At 39.0% G+C, this 16,751-nt stretch overlaps 1 protein-coding gene across 1 annotated transcript in view; it reads left to right on the top strand.

The window, feature by feature from the left end:
* Nucleotides 1–16,751, top strand: part of SPAG17 (sperm associated antigen 17) — a 233,527-nt gene that overhangs the window by 82,367 nt on the left and 134,409 nt on the right. Inside the window, exons 7-13 of the mRNA XM_063106597.1 lie at nucleotides 1,526–1,707; nucleotides 5,686–5,847; nucleotides 7,044–7,114; nucleotides 7,329–7,443; nucleotides 11,614–11,751; nucleotides 11,840–11,953; nucleotides 12,554–12,704. Coding sequence (XP_062962667.1) covers nucleotides 1,526–1,707; nucleotides 5,686–5,847; nucleotides 7,044–7,114; nucleotides 7,329–7,443; nucleotides 11,614–11,751; nucleotides 11,840–11,953; nucleotides 12,554–12,704 — 933 coding nt within the window. The remainder of the gene's footprint in view (nucleotides 1–1,525; nucleotides 1,708–5,685; nucleotides 5,848–7,043; nucleotides 7,115–7,328; nucleotides 7,444–11,613; nucleotides 11,752–11,839; nucleotides 11,954–12,553; nucleotides 12,705–16,751) is intronic.

Here is a 16,751-nt window from a genome sequence, read left to right as displayed (position 1 = left end):
ATATCCCTGTGTAACCACAGAAAACAGAGACTGCAGGTCAGAGGACTTGGTTATCCAACTACATGGATCTATAATTTTTACCTAAAGCATGGGTTGGATGGATCACTGTTGATAACCTGTCCTTGCAGAAGTTACAGTCACTAAATGACCAAAGGACAGTCATAGCCTTGAATTCTTGTTCTGCTATTGGCTTATTGCAATAAGTTAGAAGGAGTGCTTTATCTTCCTGGCCTTAGACTAGGAAGCTGTGGTATGAAGTCCCAACCCTGCTACCATTCAGCCATTTTGAGCCTTGGGGTCTTCATCTAAGGGAATTGTGATAATTTCCTCTGTGGAAAGGGAGCAAAAACCTACTGCATATTTTACATAATTGAACTGGGATTTGGTGTACATCTGTGTTACCAGAAATCTAGCTCTTTCTGCCATAGGCAGTTGCTTTTATTGTTATTTAGTATTAATATTATTTATACAGAGATTTGTAACTTACATAGCTACATCCCAATTTCTCTAACACTACTTTTTTAAAAATTGCTGTTCAAAGTTAGAAATCACTACCCCTGATAATAATAACGGCTACCATATATTGGGCACATGTCTTGGGACTAGGCTCAATACTAAGGGCTTTAAGTGCATTGGTTCATGTAGTTTTAAAAGCAACTCTAGAAATTATATTTTATTTCCATTTTACTAAAAAGGACTCTCATCCTAAAGACAGTTATTAAGTAAGAGGGCTGAGATTCAAATCTAGGCTACTCCTGACTACCTCAAAGGAGAGTTGTAACATTAAATAATTTCTTATTGAAGCCAGTGAAAAAATGCTGCATAAGCTCCAAACATAGGCTTTCTATAAAAAAAAAATTTAATGTATAAAAATAAAATAATAGAAAAATAGATGTTATAATAGAATAATGAGATCTTAGTAGTAGAGACTATTATTTATTTACAGATATAATAAATATAAATATTTCAAGCAAATTTTCAAGTGTAACTTAATGGAAATCTGTGATTATTTTACAGAGTTCAGATGCCCAGGAAAGCCTGTTGCTATTTTAATGTGACCAAAGGTTAACTGAGGCATAAATCATTGATCCAGTCTGTTTTTAGCCATGTGAGAAGGAAAACTGGATCAAATGCGTTTCTGACCAATTCCATAGTAGACACTTAAAATGGTCAAAAAGTGATTTGGAAGAAAACCTGGCCCTCTATAAATGCAATCTAAGAGTGATAGAAATCTTAAACATATTTAGCTCCAAAATGTGTGGCCTCGTCATAATCTTTCTGGTTCTCAACTGTGAAATGAAGAGGTGGGATAAGCTCATATTTAATATCAATCTCGGAAATAAAATCCTCTGATTTCAAACCTGTATAGACCAGTTTCGAAAACTTCTCAAAATTACCTTTTTTTATTTGCATTTTCTGGTACTGTACAGACATTTTGCAATGCATATGAACTCACCGTGTCCATTTAAAGTAGAAGGGAATTCAACACTCTCATTTTGTAGTATAAACATGTTGCTATTTTTAGATATAGAAGCTGAAAAATTGAAGAAAGAGAGTTCCATAAAAGAACTTGAAATTTTCTGGAAGTACTTGGAATCGATCCTGAATAATGAGAAACCTGAAACAAATCTCTTTGATGTTGCTCGACTTGAATATATGGTCAAAGAAGCTGATTTTCCTTCTGACTGGTCAGACAACGAGATAATGGTCAGTACATGCTTTAGTGAGAGATCACGGTTCTAACAATACGTGACACTGTGCTTCTGCTTATTCATTCATTCCACATATATTTACTGAGCACTGACTATAACGCTTTGTGCTAGGCTCTTTTATCTTTAGGACAATGATAACATTGAATGTCCAATGATGTTTATAGTCTGATTCTTTAGCTTTTAGTATATAAATTAATGACAAAGAATTAGATGTAGTAAATGAAGATAAAAAATGGTGATTCTTTTATTTGGTGACATGTGGCTTTGTTTCCTCCCTCAGCAATGTTCTAGGCAGTAATTGGAATTTTCATATATATCAATTGTGAAAATAGTAAATGTTATAGTTTTTTGAGTTACACATCTGTATTTTTTATGTATCAGTTCAAACACTGTTTTTCTAAGCCCTTGCTTTTATTGCCAAAATCTTATTTTTGATATATTTGGCCAACAACGTCTACCTTCAGAGATAGAATTGTCCATGCTAGTGAGGAGCTTGCCAGAGAGGCAAGACTAAAGCCGTGAAACAAAGAAGCAGTAGTCAAGGTGCCGTACATCTAGGTCCTCTCTCTGTTTCCCATTAATTCAGAAAAAGAATATATGGGATGCATAGAAAAGAAGTAAATGCCAGATACACGAGGGTATTTTTTTTAAAGAAGGGCAAGTGACTACTTATCAAGGATGTTGTTGAAGGTATTGAGGCATCCCTCTGTTATAGAAAAGCTCTCAGGTCTCCTCCTGGTTGACCCCCTTTTCCCAACAAACAGAGGCATGGAAATGTTGAATTCCCTGCTTGGCTACATATTCCAGCATCAAGAGAGCTGAAATGAAAGCCGAGTCCTAGCAAGGGACTATACCAAGTGAGTGCTCTGAAGAAGCTGGGAAAAGCAGGGTGGTGGGGTGAATGGTAGCCGTGTGAATTTGAGATCAAAGCCCGGAACTTTTTCTGCACCATAGCGTAGGCTGCCCATGGCCATGGCTGGGGCATGGACACTTCTGACTCTGAGAGCTCCTGCTTCATTACCTGGAGATGGGTGTGCACTTGGTGACATGAGTGAAAACCCTGAGGAGGCCAGATCTGAACCGTGAAGGAATGACAGGACTTGAATAAGTGGCAATGATAAGGTTGAGTTATAAGGACTCTCAATGTAAGGCGTTAGATGTCACTACATAGAAACAGGACACTCAAGTCCGATACCTTGCCAACAGCAAGAATGAATATTAGCCTTGTGCTGGATCTCATTTATGGAAAATGAAGGTGGACATAGAAAAGCTACGACTGAAGGCAGAGCTAGTTCTAGGCAAGACTGGTTACTCCAGATTCTCTTTAATTTGCCTCTCCCCGCCACTTTGTCTAGATATGCTCAGCTTTCCTGCTTTGCCTCTCACTCTCTGCCTCCTAAACCCGAACTCAGAAAAGGACCCACTGTCACCTCACCACTGTTATCTGTTCCTTACTGCTTCATGTTAAATTGGGTCAGTATGGATTCCTATTCCAGAGATACTGGCATTCCAAATAATGTAGTACTATTAAAATTCCATCCCATTTTATTGAAATTCTAGGTTACACCCAATAAATATGAGATAAGTTTGGGGAGGAGGCTATTTCCCTGAGATCCTGAAATCCCACCTCAAAACCAGCTTTCTATTCTTTCTCTCCTATAGACTGGCTCTTCTCCCAAGCACATAAGATCTATGGCTAATAAAGTCCACATCCACAAATTTACATTTTGGAGAAACACTCCTCCTCTCATTTGGGCCAAGGCCTGGCTGCATACTCACATCCTGTCAAGAACTTGTGTACATTTTTGGTTCAATAGGAGATCCAAGCCATATATTTCCTGAACCATAATTCAGAGGAGGCTGCTTTAAGGCAACCTCAAACCAAGTACCTTTTGCTCCTTCTCTAGCCAGAGCTCCCTTCTGTATGTCTTCTTTAGTCTCCAGGCACAAACTGAAAAAAGCTGGCATGTATTGGGTCCAAAGTGGAGCACATCTCCTTGCATCACAGGACATAGACATGATGAACACCATGGCCTCCAATCACAATGTCAAAAGACCCAGCACCACTCCGATCATTCTGCTTCCTACTCTAGTGTCCACAATTTCCTGTTCATTAGGAGATTTTAATCCCTTGATTCTAAAGAAAGTGATAGTGGCTATATCTTACTTTTTAAAAAATATTGAGTAGAAGAGTTTAAGTGGCAATTAAAGTTTATGAAAAGTATCTTATGTTGAAAAGCTACTACCAGCTTAGTTAAAATATTAGTTACGGTAGAACATTCCTGACTTCAGAACTAGAAGATGACTGTACAGGTGTCTAGCTGGGCCACGAAGGTAACTCTCAGCAGTGAAAACATTCAGTTCTCTAGAGAACTAGTTAGGGCTATTCTGCTCAGTGGTCACACTGGTCTCCTATTAATTTGCAAGTGCTTATTGAACATCATCCTCATGCCAGGGCTGTGGTCTGGGTTTGACCTTTTGGAGCCCAGGCATGCCTCTACAAGATATGGTTTGTGAGTGAAGGACTGAGCATCGAAGACAATGGGGAAGAAAAGTCTTGAAAATGGTTCAGTAATAAAGTAGGATTCCAGAAGAAAAGGCCATTGGATTTAATATTGAAGATCAAAGGTTATTTTAAACACCTAATAAACATAAAAATGATAAATATACTTCTGGTAGAAGCAGACCAATAGAAGGTGTCACACTGTCAGCTATATCTGTAGATCGATAATGGCTTCATATCCAAGGTAGGAGCCAGGGAGTCCTTTTTCCTCTCTGGATGGAGGAAAGCATTTGCAACCTTCGGCTGCAAACAAGCAGGCTGTATTTCTGCTGAACCAAGATAGTGAAAGCTTTTCACCAAATAAATGTCCGTCAAGATGTGCTAACTGTTTGTGTAAGTCATCTGCAACATTTCAAGTTAAGACCCTGGTTGCTGAAATAATTTGCTGGCCTTTAGCATGTGATTTGCTGTTTGATTTAAAAACGAGTTAGCTCAGTTAAGCTAATGGCAGAAGCTTTACTATATTTCCTAGAAATATAAACAAAAAGGAAAGTATTTTTATGCCAGAATTTGGGCAAGGAATACCAGGTTGAAGCTTAACTGAAGAGCACTCAGTCTTAGCATGGGAATGTGAAGTCAAGTGGACAGGTATACCATAACGGGCAGAGCTATGCATTTCATTGGACTTCTGCCAGTCTGGGATTCACTGGCCCCACAAGAAGCTGTCTCATTCTTCCTCACCTCTTCAACTCAGACAGAAGATGAGCCTACTTAATCCTTCATTGCTTTCAAGCAGACAGACCCAGCCATCACAGTGCTTTCCTACTTCTGGAAATGAAAGACCAGGTAATAGGGGTATCTGATCTGTAATTTGCTTGCCAGCTTGTAAAATAGATGGGTGTTATAGAAGCAATAGTCTATCAGGATTTCTGAATGTTTTTCCTTAATGGTAGCACAGGTGAAACAAGGGGGGCAGGGAGGAAAAGAATGAATATTAATGGCACACATACTGCAGCGTGCTTGGGTGGATAGTACACAAAGCTAGTCAAGTGGTTCCATTGTGCTCCTTACACAGCCAGGCAAGAAATCATCTATAGCTTGTCTTTGGCTGAGGATATCAGTATTACCTAACATGTTTTAAGAATTGAGATACCAAAAATATAGGTCACACTGCTGAAACTAATGACTAGGTTACTTTTCCCTTGTTTGAAGCATTAATTAGGCTCTTGCAATGGTAGGCAGCCATTCAGCCCTCTGAAAGGAACGGTCTACGTGGTGAACAAGAAGCACATGAAGGGGTCCCGTATGAAGACTTGGTCACCATGGCTGGGATCCAGTGCTTTGGGGATTTGGAGGTTTGCTTCCCTGCAAAAAGTTGATAGCTTAGCTGTTAAGGGAGATACAAACCATATATCTGATTCGAACAGTATGAAACTAGTAACCAATTGTCATGAATTTTCTCACCTATAGCTGGAATTGGGCACGAATATTTTTGAGAATATTGCCTGTTTGATGTATGACACCCTGGATTGGAAAAGACAGTACCAACATTATTTGGAAAGAATGCAGCTTATTAATGTCCCACAGGTGGTTAATGAGAAACCTCTCTTGGAAGCCATGTTGATTTCTGAGGTAGGCAGGGGCTCAAAGGGTCTTCAGTGGGCTGAATGAGATTAACTGAACAACTTAATTTTCACATTTATAAAACATGTGAAGAAGAACATTACATAAATACTTGTATGAAGGTAATAGTATTTGCTGGAATTTAATAGGTGAGGGTACGAACAAGAAAAAAGCCTCCAAGCATAGCCTTAAAGGGCAGGTATGTGGTGGGAGCATTATGAAGGTCCTCAACACCTGACACCTGTAAAGGAGAGGTTGGAAGCACCTGTCAGCACATGGTACAATGAATAATGTCTGGAACACGGAGAGATATTGATAAAGTAACCACAATATTTATTTAGCACCTACCGTATGCTAGCACTGTGCAAGATGCTGGCAATACAATAATGAAGACTCATTTCCTGTCCTGCTCATTGAGCTTAACATTTAAAGGGGTCAGTAGTCAAGTAGACAACAGTTTCAACAGAGCGCAATGAATGCCATGAGAGCAGTCGGCTCAGATGGCCATAGAAGCAATTAAAAATGGCACCTCGCCTGAGCCGGGGAAGAGTAGGCTGGAGACGGGGGGAGTCAGAAAAATCTTACCAGGGTTAGTGATATGGTGAAGACAGAGTGTGTATGCCTAATGGAAAGCCTGATGGGAGAAAGGGACAGAATGGTCTCCTTAAGAAAGGGGCAAAGATGTACAAAGATAGGGAGTTAAAGAAAAGATGCAGATGGCACAAGCCAGGAGCACTGGGCAGCTCAGTGTCACTAGGCTGCAAAGTGGAGAACGACAGCATGAACTAAAGCTGGAGAGGCGGAAGCCACATCGTAATTGTCCTTTGGTGCTAAAGTAGAGTCTGGGTTTTATCCTGAAGGCAATGCAGAAACACAGAAGGATTTTAAGAGGGAGAACGGCATGACTCTGAGTCACCCAGGGAAGGAAAACTTTTTGATTCTCAGTGCCCCGTTACCCCATCACTTTCCCCAGAGTTGCTCAGTGGGCTCCGTTAGGAAAAACCAAACACATCCAAACCTATTAGCTTCTTTCCTTCCTCAGACAAAACCTCTTTCCTTTGATCCTAATATTAGCAGATGATTTTGCGGTGTGAATATAATTACATAATTTCAGAATCCTCTTGGATCCCCTCATACCAGCATTTTATGAAAGCATCTCTCAGATGGATATCTCAGTTGTTTCTTTCTGATTCTTCTTCTTATAGGCGCCACAGTCCGCTGCTCCAACCCCCGGAAAGAAGAAAGCGCAATATGAAGAGCCACAAGCTCCAGCAGCATCAGGCATGTATAAAATCTGTTGCTGGAGAATCAACATCATGACCTGGCACTTTAAGGAACAATAAGTGTCCTCAACATTGCTATAAGCGCATCCTCCACCTACAGTTCCTACCTTTATCAATGCATGGTCATAGTTTGAATGTAAGCGTGAAACTATGATGAAGAAATGGAGAACACATCTCAATTGGGCAATGACATTTTCTATATTTTACAGTGACTGTCTTCATGACGACCGATGTAGACATGAGATATTACAATGACTTGCTGAATCCAATTCCAGAGGAATTCATTTCTGTGCCCCTGATCCTGCATTGTATGCTAGAACAGGTGGGTTCACTCTGAGGCTTTTTCCTGGCTGGTAACCTTGAGTAAGTTGTTTCATTTCCCATTGCTTTTGAGGTTTTTGGTTTTTGTCTTTTGGGTATTTTTTTTTTTTGCATTATTTTAAAATTACACTTCGAATACCTGAATGTATTCTTCTTTATAAAGATTAGAATGTTTCAGATAAAACTAAAGTTTGCTTTGATCATCAGCTTTGATTCTTCTTCTTTTGTTGTGCTCTGGAACAGTTTATGTAATATTCCTTGAAGTTTTGGTAGAACATATCCTTAAGACTATCTGTGTCTGGTGTCGTTTTAATGGAAGAGGAAAAGAACATGGACAGGTGGGTGGGGTGGCTAATGGTCCTTAACTGATTTTAAGATTTCTTGTGTACTTGTAGATTTAATTCGATTTTTCTACTTCTGAGGCCAATTTTAGTCATTAATATTTTTCTTATAAATCCATATACTTTATTTGGGTTTTCAGTATGATATAAGGCTCTTTATACTATTCACTTAAATCCATTTTTTAATTTCCTCTATAACTGGTGATGTTTTCTTTCCTGTGACTACGTTGTTTGTGCCTTCTCTTCTTGATCATGGTTGTTAACCGTTTATCTATTGTATTGGTCTTTTCAGAGAATCAGCATTTTGTTTCATCGATCAACTCCTTTTTACTTTTTATTTTATTAATTTTTTGTTTATTATTCCCATCTTTCTACTTACTTTGGGTTTATTTTGCATTTTGTTTTAATGAAAAGCTTACTTCACTTATTCTCAGGCTGTTTTGTTTTGTTTTGTTTTGTTTGCTTTACTTAAGGCTATGCATTTCCTTTTTAGTGTTTCTTTGCACCCTAATATTTTCAATATATTCAGCTCTAAATCTTTTATTTACTTATTTAAACCATGAATTATTTTAATTCTCATGATATGTTGTTGATTTCTAATTTTGTTGCATTATGGCCCGTAAATACAGTCTTCAAGTTAACAAGTTAAATTTACTGAGGCTTCCTGTGTGACCTGATGTACATAGTCAATTCTTGTGAATGTTCCATGTGTATTTGAAAAGAGTTTGTTATTCATAGCAGCAGCGTACATATAGTACTTATGGGTACTAGGCACTGTTCTAAATCCTTTTAAATATTAACTCATTTCATCCTCAGAACAATCCTATGAAGCAAGAACTGTTTTTATCCCTCATTTTATAGATGAGGAAACTGAGGCTTAACAAGGTGAAGTAACTTGTTCAAGTAGTAAGTGGCAGAAATGACATTTGAACCTAGTCAATCTGTGTGGAAAAGTATTTTGATGACATTGCTCCATTGTCTTCCTTCTAATGTTGCTGAGGAGAAGTCTGAAGTCAACCAGCTACTTTTTCCTTTGTAGGAAATCTATTTTTTTTCCAGCAGGTATTAGGGTTTTTCCTTTATAATTAATAAAACAAGATTATGTCTAAGTATGGCTTTGCTTTATCATACTTACCATTACAATCTAAAGGAATTATAATCTGATTTCCAATCACATTATGAGTAAAATCAAAATTTCTTACACTCTCCTATAAAGCCCCTAAAAATGTGGGTCTGAGCTGCATCTGTCGTCTCATCTCCTGCCCTCTGCTTGACACACACACGACACACACACGACACACACACACACACACGACACACGACACACCACACACACACACACACACACAAACACACACACACACGACACACACACGACACACCACACACACACACACACACACACACACACACACACACACACATTTGTCAGCTATACAGGCCTTCTGGTTTTTCCTGGAATAAGTTATTTAATTTCACCTTAACCTCTTACTCCAGCGTCTTGGCCTGGAAAGCTTTCTTCCCATGTCTGCCTGGAAAATACTCCTTATGATTCTGTCTCCAGTGGAAGTGCTATTCCTTAGGCAGGCTTTCTCTGACCACCAGATCTAAAGAAGCCCCACAACACACACAGAGCACTCTTGGCCGCATTACCTTGTTTTACTTTTCTACCCACAACTGCTCTTTTTTAAATGTATTTATTGGCTTTGTTTTTTACCTTCTTCCTCCTGCCAGAATGTAAGCTCCATGCAATCAGGAACTTACTGTAGTCCTGTTTGTTGCTGTGTGTTCAGCACACAATAAACATGCCTATCCCATAGTAGACACTGAACATGTATTTGTTCAATTAAGGAACGGATTCTGAGAAAGCCTTTTTTATATATATCTTCAAATATTATTTCTCCTATATATTTACCCTAATTATTATTAGATGGAGGTTGAAACTTCAGGGTTTTCCTCCTTGTCTTTTAAGTCTTCTTTCAATTTTATCCCTTTGGGAATTTCCAGCTTAACTTTCTACTAATTCTTTCTTCAGTGGAGACCAGTCTGCTATTGTTTTAGCAATAGTGTTTTTAATTTATACATTTTTAAATTTCTTTTTCAATTGCCTATTCTTGTTCTTAATTCACAAATGTGACATGGTTCTTTCTCTCTTCAATACATAAAATATTTAGTTTAAAGTCCTTTTCAGGGTCTCTCATCTCTGTTACCTCCAGTAAACATTTTTCTGTTTGTTGACTGCCTTTGTTTTCTAACTTATTAGAGAAGAACACTAATATCTGCCTATAATTACCCCATAAGGTTTTTGGAAGACAAATAATTTTATTATATCAATAAGTTGTAAAAGCTCAAAAGCCCCGTAGAGATTCCAGTATCATCATTTATTTTAGTCATTCAACTCAAATTGAAAGTTTTACTCCATTCAAATCAAAGCAACAAACATTTGTTCCAGGTACCAAAAGGGACAGTAATAAGCTCAGTACCTGACACATAGAGGCACCCAACACATAGGAATGACAGGATGGCATTTTACAGAATGGGGAACCAGAGTGTAACATTTCAGAGGTGGCACAGTTTTGAGGGTTCTTTCATGACTGAAGTGGGCCCAACAAATGGTTGAGAGATAGAAAGTGGAAACAGTGACTCTTTTGAAAGTAGAGTGTTTATAAAAGGTGAAGAATATGAGGCTATTTTGTTATTCTAGAGCAATGGTTCTCAAGAGTGGGTGATTTTGCCTCCCAGGGGACATTTGACAATGTCTAGAGATACTTTCGGTTGTCACAACTGGAAAGGTGCTACTCGCATCAAATGGGCAGAGGCCAGGAATGCTTCTAAACATCATATAGTGCAGAGGACAGCCCCCACGACAAACAGTTATCTAGTCTCATGTCATTAATGCCAAGGCTGGGAAACCTTGTAGAGAGATGTAAAATCATATAGGGTGATTATAGGATTTAGGGTAAAGAGAAAAGCTGTAAATTAAATGCCCATCTTGATAATGTTTTAATCTTCTTTTCTTGTTTGCCGTGTGAAATTGAACAAGGCATTTAATCTTTCTAGACCTCACTTCCTCCATAGAAAGGAGATTATTATCCATACTGATCTCATCTTTTTTTTTTTCCTTTACTTCTTCTTCTTTTTTTTTTTTTTTTTTGCTGGCTGGCAAGTACAGGGATCTGAACTCTTCACCCTGGTGTTATAACATCACACTCTAACCAACCGAGCTAACCAGCCAGCCCCTGTGATCTCACCATCTTATAACTTTTCTATTTTCGATAAAAGAATGAGGAGGTGGCCTGAACCCACTCAGTAGCCTTGGGCTTGGGCCAGTCATCTATTGACACTCACCTGAGTTTTCTCCTCTATAAAATGGAAAATAGTATCTCCCCCACAAAGTTTCTGTGAGGCCTAAATGAGTTGCTGTATGTGAAGATGCTCTCCAGGGTAGCTGGCATGTGGTAGGCACTCAATAAATATTAATTAAACCCCAAGTTGTATGAGCACTGTTTCAGTGCTTTAAGAGAAAGAGTAAATATTGAAAATATATGTGTTGTTATTTTGACTTCTACCATAGCAAAGTTTATTGTTTACCATTTGAGTTTTGTGTTACCTATTTTAATGCAAATATCAGGATTATATCTTCTTTACCGCATTGATTGAAACATTTTTCCTTTTATTTTGGTAATCACTGAAACTTTCCTGCCATTTTGTGCAATTACTAGTCCTTTAGTGGTAGAAACAGTCTTGTTCTTACTAAGAGTGATGGAAATATGAGTGTCAGTAAAGAGCTGATCATCAAACCAGTTCCTCCCAACTGTTTGTCTCGATAGGTTGTGGCAACTGAGGAAGACCTTGTTCCATCCAGTCTGCTGGAGCCACCCCGCCGGGCAGATGGGTTAGACCACAGAATCGCAGCCCACATAGTATCCATCCTGCCCTCACTCTCTCTCTCAGAGAAGGAAAAAAAGGTCAGATGGCATGACATGTCCAAAGAGTTTTCATGCTTTGAAAAAGTATCTTTCTCTCTTTAAATCAGTATTATTTCAATTTGAATAGAACCTCTGTGAAGTATTCTTATCTGAAGAGGAATGTGAAAGCAAAGCAGTGCCCAAAGGCCCTCTCCTTCTGAACTATCATGATGCACATGCCCACAAGAAGTGCGCACTGAAGGTAACAATAATCTAGTCACCCTAAGGATAGCCCATGTGAGAGCACACATCTTTCACTGTTCAGTTGAAGGTATCTTCATTAGATAACTTTACCAAAACTAATTAAAAAGTAATGCACAAAAGGGATACCTGCTTGCAAAGTAGGATCTCAAAAAAATGGAGATGAATAAGGATGAAATGAAATCAGCAAAGAAAACTTGCCTAATTATACAGGTCCAATTAACCATCGAATTGATTGTGACTACCACCGTCTTTACACTAAAATCTTATAATTATTTGCCGTAAATATCCACTGCTAAGAAAAACTAATGGAAGCCCAAAAGAATCTCAGAAGGGAGAGATGAATATATATGAGACTTTGACAGTTTGTCACTATGAATGAAGAATCAGTCATTTCTGTGCAACAGGAACTTGTGGCAAAGTGAGAACTAGCTTCTTTGACCTTCAGTAAAATACTGAAAGTTTGTCTTCCCCAATTACCATTGATTTCCCCTGTTCCCAAATAATGAGAGCGAAGGTATCATGTTTAGCCTTCTCCATATGCATAAGGCACTTGACAGCTTACTTTAATGTCTTCTGTCATGTTGCTCTTTTTCATCAGGACCAAAAGAATTTTGACCCAGTTCAAATTGAGCAGGAGATGCAGTCCAAGTTGCCATTGTGGGAATTCCTTCAATTCCCTCTGCCCCCACCATGGAACAGCACTAAACGTCTAGCTACAATTCATGAGCTCATGCACTTTTGTACAAGTGGTGAGTACATTGCTTTGTCTTAGCTTAAAGTCATTTTAATTGATGGTCATATGTGCTTCTTAAAATTACACCCTTATTTGCAAAAAGTATTTTGATTATTGAAAGATCTTTCAGAGGCTACAGAGGGTATTTTGATTGACTACAACTTTCTTATTTGGAATCATGTCATTAGAAATGATGTGATAGCTATGATGCATATCATTCTCCAATTTGACTCACTGGATTTTCTTCCCACTGTTTCCTTAACCAGAATAATCCCATTCTTTTCTCCCTCTCCCCCCGCTTCACCCAACATTCACATTGACGTCACTGGAAATGATGTGGTAACCCCATCCTACTTAAGAGGATTAAAGGTTCATATATTATTTAAAATTTAAAAATAAGCAAAAACCTCACATCCCAAGTTATAATCCTTTTCCAGGACAATGCCGTCTTTCCTCCACTGGCTCACCCCCGTACCTCTTTATCATCACTGCAAATTGCACAAATACTACATAACATTTCAGTCATATTATCTGGAAAGTGGGAAGAGCAAGCCTGACTATGCAACTTTGTCCCAATTCAGAGACATCTGTCTTAGAATTCTCATTTAGTATTCCTCTCATCGTGGATAAAAAAAAAGTTCCAGAAGAATTTTGGTAGTCAAAGGAAACTTAAAGTGTCCCCCCTTATATCCAGTCTGGATCAATAAATCAGACATAACATTTAAATTAGACTTTTTAGATATATTTATACCTATCAATTAATCTATCTGCACTAAGAAAAAAGATGAGAGCATTACATTCCAGTGTAAAAGATAGCCACTGAAGGATCCTGTATAGTAGATTGGAAAATTCATGGTAAGACTGTAGCTGTGCCCTCACCCCTTAAATGGGAAACTGTCTTGGCTCTCCATTTGATTGATAAAGTTAAGGTTTGAGTCACCATTTTTCTTTTTATCCAACCATGTGGCTCTAGCTGGTCCCATGTTGGAAGCATGGTGTTCCCATTGGAAACCAGCTAGGGTTACAGAGGTAGAAGACAAGAGGGTCAGGCGAGTTCTTTTGACAGCAAATCTATCTCTTATCAGTTTGATTTATCCCAATCTTGCCCATTCTCCCCATGTTTTTTTGCTTCCCATATCCTGTTATGGAACCTTCATAAGGGACGAAGGCAGTGAAGGTCTCTACCTCTACCTCTTTACGACATGCTTTTTTCAGAACAATCACTGCTCCCAAGTAGGTCCTTCTTCTTTATGAAGGAAACGTTATATTAGGGAATTTTTCTTCTGTTCCTTCTTTTTCTGTCCCTCCATGGTCTTCTCTTTTTCTAACAATAAAAGAGAAAAAGAAGGTCCATATCATCTGAATTTGGCAGGAATGCTCACCAGGTTAAAACCAACGTGAGCACTTGCTTGAATCATCTCAGCACACGAGGATGGGAAGGGAGCAAAAAAGTGTGGCCTGGGAGGCAGAGGTGAATGTCTTGTAATCTGTGCTACTGGAGCTCATATTTAATCCCTCCCTGAGAAAAAATGCTGAGAACAATATTCATATCCAGAAATTAAATTTTTGTGAAGACAGATGAATCATAGAACCATAAATTTTTCTAACTGAAAAGAACCTCAGGATTAATCTAGTCTAAATCTGTTTATAAATGAGAAAGCTAAGATCCTGGCAGGTTAAATTGTTTGCTCTAGGATTATAATAGTGGCAAAGCCAAGACTAAAATTCTGGTCTCTTGATGCCAATAGGACACCCTTTCCCCATGTTACTGAGCAGGAGCTCCAGGAAGAAAGCCACAGTAGAGATCTGGAGGCACAGTCTGCAGGTCTGAGCACCCCCTCTATGCCATAGTTGACCCTAGGCCTAGAAACACAGAGATGAGGAGAGAGACCCTGTCAACATGCTGCTGAGAGTGAGTTGATTCAGGATACGGTGTCTCACAACAGCAAGGACCACTTTCCTTTGAGGACAGAGGGAAGAGGGGCCATAAAGAATGTCTACAATCACTTTTTGTCTCAGTGTTCACTGGGATTTTGTGATGCGGGCAACCATTTCCCAAAGTAAATTATATTTTCCACTGGAGGCATTATGCAGATACATTTCTACTAATAAAGAATACTAAATTACATAGACACTGCAGCATCTGACCTAGAAAAGTAAAAAGCATGTGCAGATTATTCTTTCAATTTTATTTTTAACCCTAATCAACTTACCAAGTATTTTTTTACCTTGACTTCTTCTTCCATTTTTAAGTAGGCTTAGTAATAAAAAAGCCAAGATCTTTTGAACACTGTCATGCCATCACCTCATGGAACTGCAGGGCACACACAGTCTAGTGTCCCTGGATGTGCCTTATCTATGGTTTACATAACTACCCCTTCCTGCTGTTCCTGAGAGTATCTGTCCTTCACCAGCATCCTGCCACACTCCACCTCTCCTTCTGCCTTCTGGTGTGATCCATTCTCTCTCCAGCTTAGTTCTACATACAGCACGGGATTCTTGTTTCTGCTGCCACCACTGAAACCTCACACATGGGCTGCTTACATGTCCCACCCCAGATCCTTGTCCTCCTGCCTCTCCTTCCACTTTTCCATTTCAGCACCTCATACTTAAGGGATCTAAAACCAAACTCTTGATTCCTGGCCCCCAAATTTCTCCCTTTACCATCCCCCTTATTTCAGTAAATGACCACAATTTTTGACCAAAATCCTGGAGTTGTCCCTGCTTCCTCTTTTTTGTCACCCCCACCACCAGTCCCACCACAGTCCTCACTACCATCCCAGCCCTGTCCACCATCACCTCTCACTTGGACTATTTAGTAGCTTTCTAACAGGTCTGCAGCCTTTCGCCTTTTTCCCAACAGTCTTTTCTTCACACAGCAATCAGAATGGCTCCTCTAAAATGTTGGCCAGAGCATGTGCCTTCGTAGCGCAAAACCTTCTAACAGTCATGCATTTCATCAGTGTAAACTGTCAACTGTCTGCCACCCACATTTTGAGCTTTTCCCCTGCCGAGCTCTCACGGTCTGCTCCACTCTGCCTCCACTGGCCTCACTGTGACTCCTCCAATACGATGATCCCACCGCTGCCTCAGGATCTTTGCCTTTGCTATTTCCCCGCCCCAATCACTTTTCTCTCAGACACCCAGATGGTTTGCTCCCCTATCTTTTTCTCATTTTTGCTTAACTGTTCAGAGAATTTTTCTCTGACTACCTGCATAAAGTAGAAGCCTCTTCCTCACTGTTATAACCTTTTATCTTCTCAGCTGGCTTTCTTCTTATCATCTTTGATGTCTTATTCACTTATCTGCTTCCAACCACTAGAACGAATATTCCACGAGTGAAAACGGAGCTCACTGCTTTGTTTACCACAGTGTTTCCAGCCTTTATTATAGTTACTGACATCTAGCAGGTACTCAAACCATATTTGTGAAATAAATGAATGAGCAAACTCTCCTTTGTTCTGTATTTCTTTTTCCTCTTCTCTGTCTCTCTTGTGAATCCCACTGTTTTTTCCAAAAGGACCCCTGCTACTTCCCTCGTCTCTGCTGAGGAAAAGGTAAGAACCTCTGAGTCACTGATCTGCCACAAGCATTTCATTTTTTCCACTTTGAATTCCATGTTCATTTGTTAATCCCTACCTCTCATCCCTCTACCTTGAACTTCCAAAGTGTGAGAAGCAATTCTTTTCTTTGAATCCCAGGCATCTATGACAAAGCCAAATACACACAAAACAATAACCAGTAAGTGAGTGAACAGGTAAATAAATGCTCTAAAAGAATAAATACACAATTAAATAGAGCCCATTTGAAAGCTGGTAAACTTTGAAGTGCAATTATGGAAAATACTACAGCAATTCATGTGGATAGGAAGAGGACTTTCCTTAGCCCAAATGAACAGAAAAACCTACTAAATATAGCATCTTATGTTAGACACAAGTAAATAATTTCTCTGCTTTAAATTACAACAGCAGCAAAGGGTACTTTTGCTCAAAAATGATAAATTGTAAATATGTTAAGCCAATATGATACCCTGGAAAGTTCATGCAAATGAATCTGGACACCT

This window comes from Cynocephalus volans, chromosome 8 (assembly GCF_027409185.1).
Source record: "Cynocephalus volans isolate mCynVol1 chromosome 8, mCynVol1.pri, whole genome shotgun sequence".
NCBI lineage: Eukaryota > Metazoa > Chordata > Mammalia > Dermoptera > Cynocephalidae > Cynocephalus > Cynocephalus volans.
The sequence above is the reverse complement of the archived record's forward strand: the minus strand, read 5'-3'. Positions and strand labels throughout refer to the sequence as shown.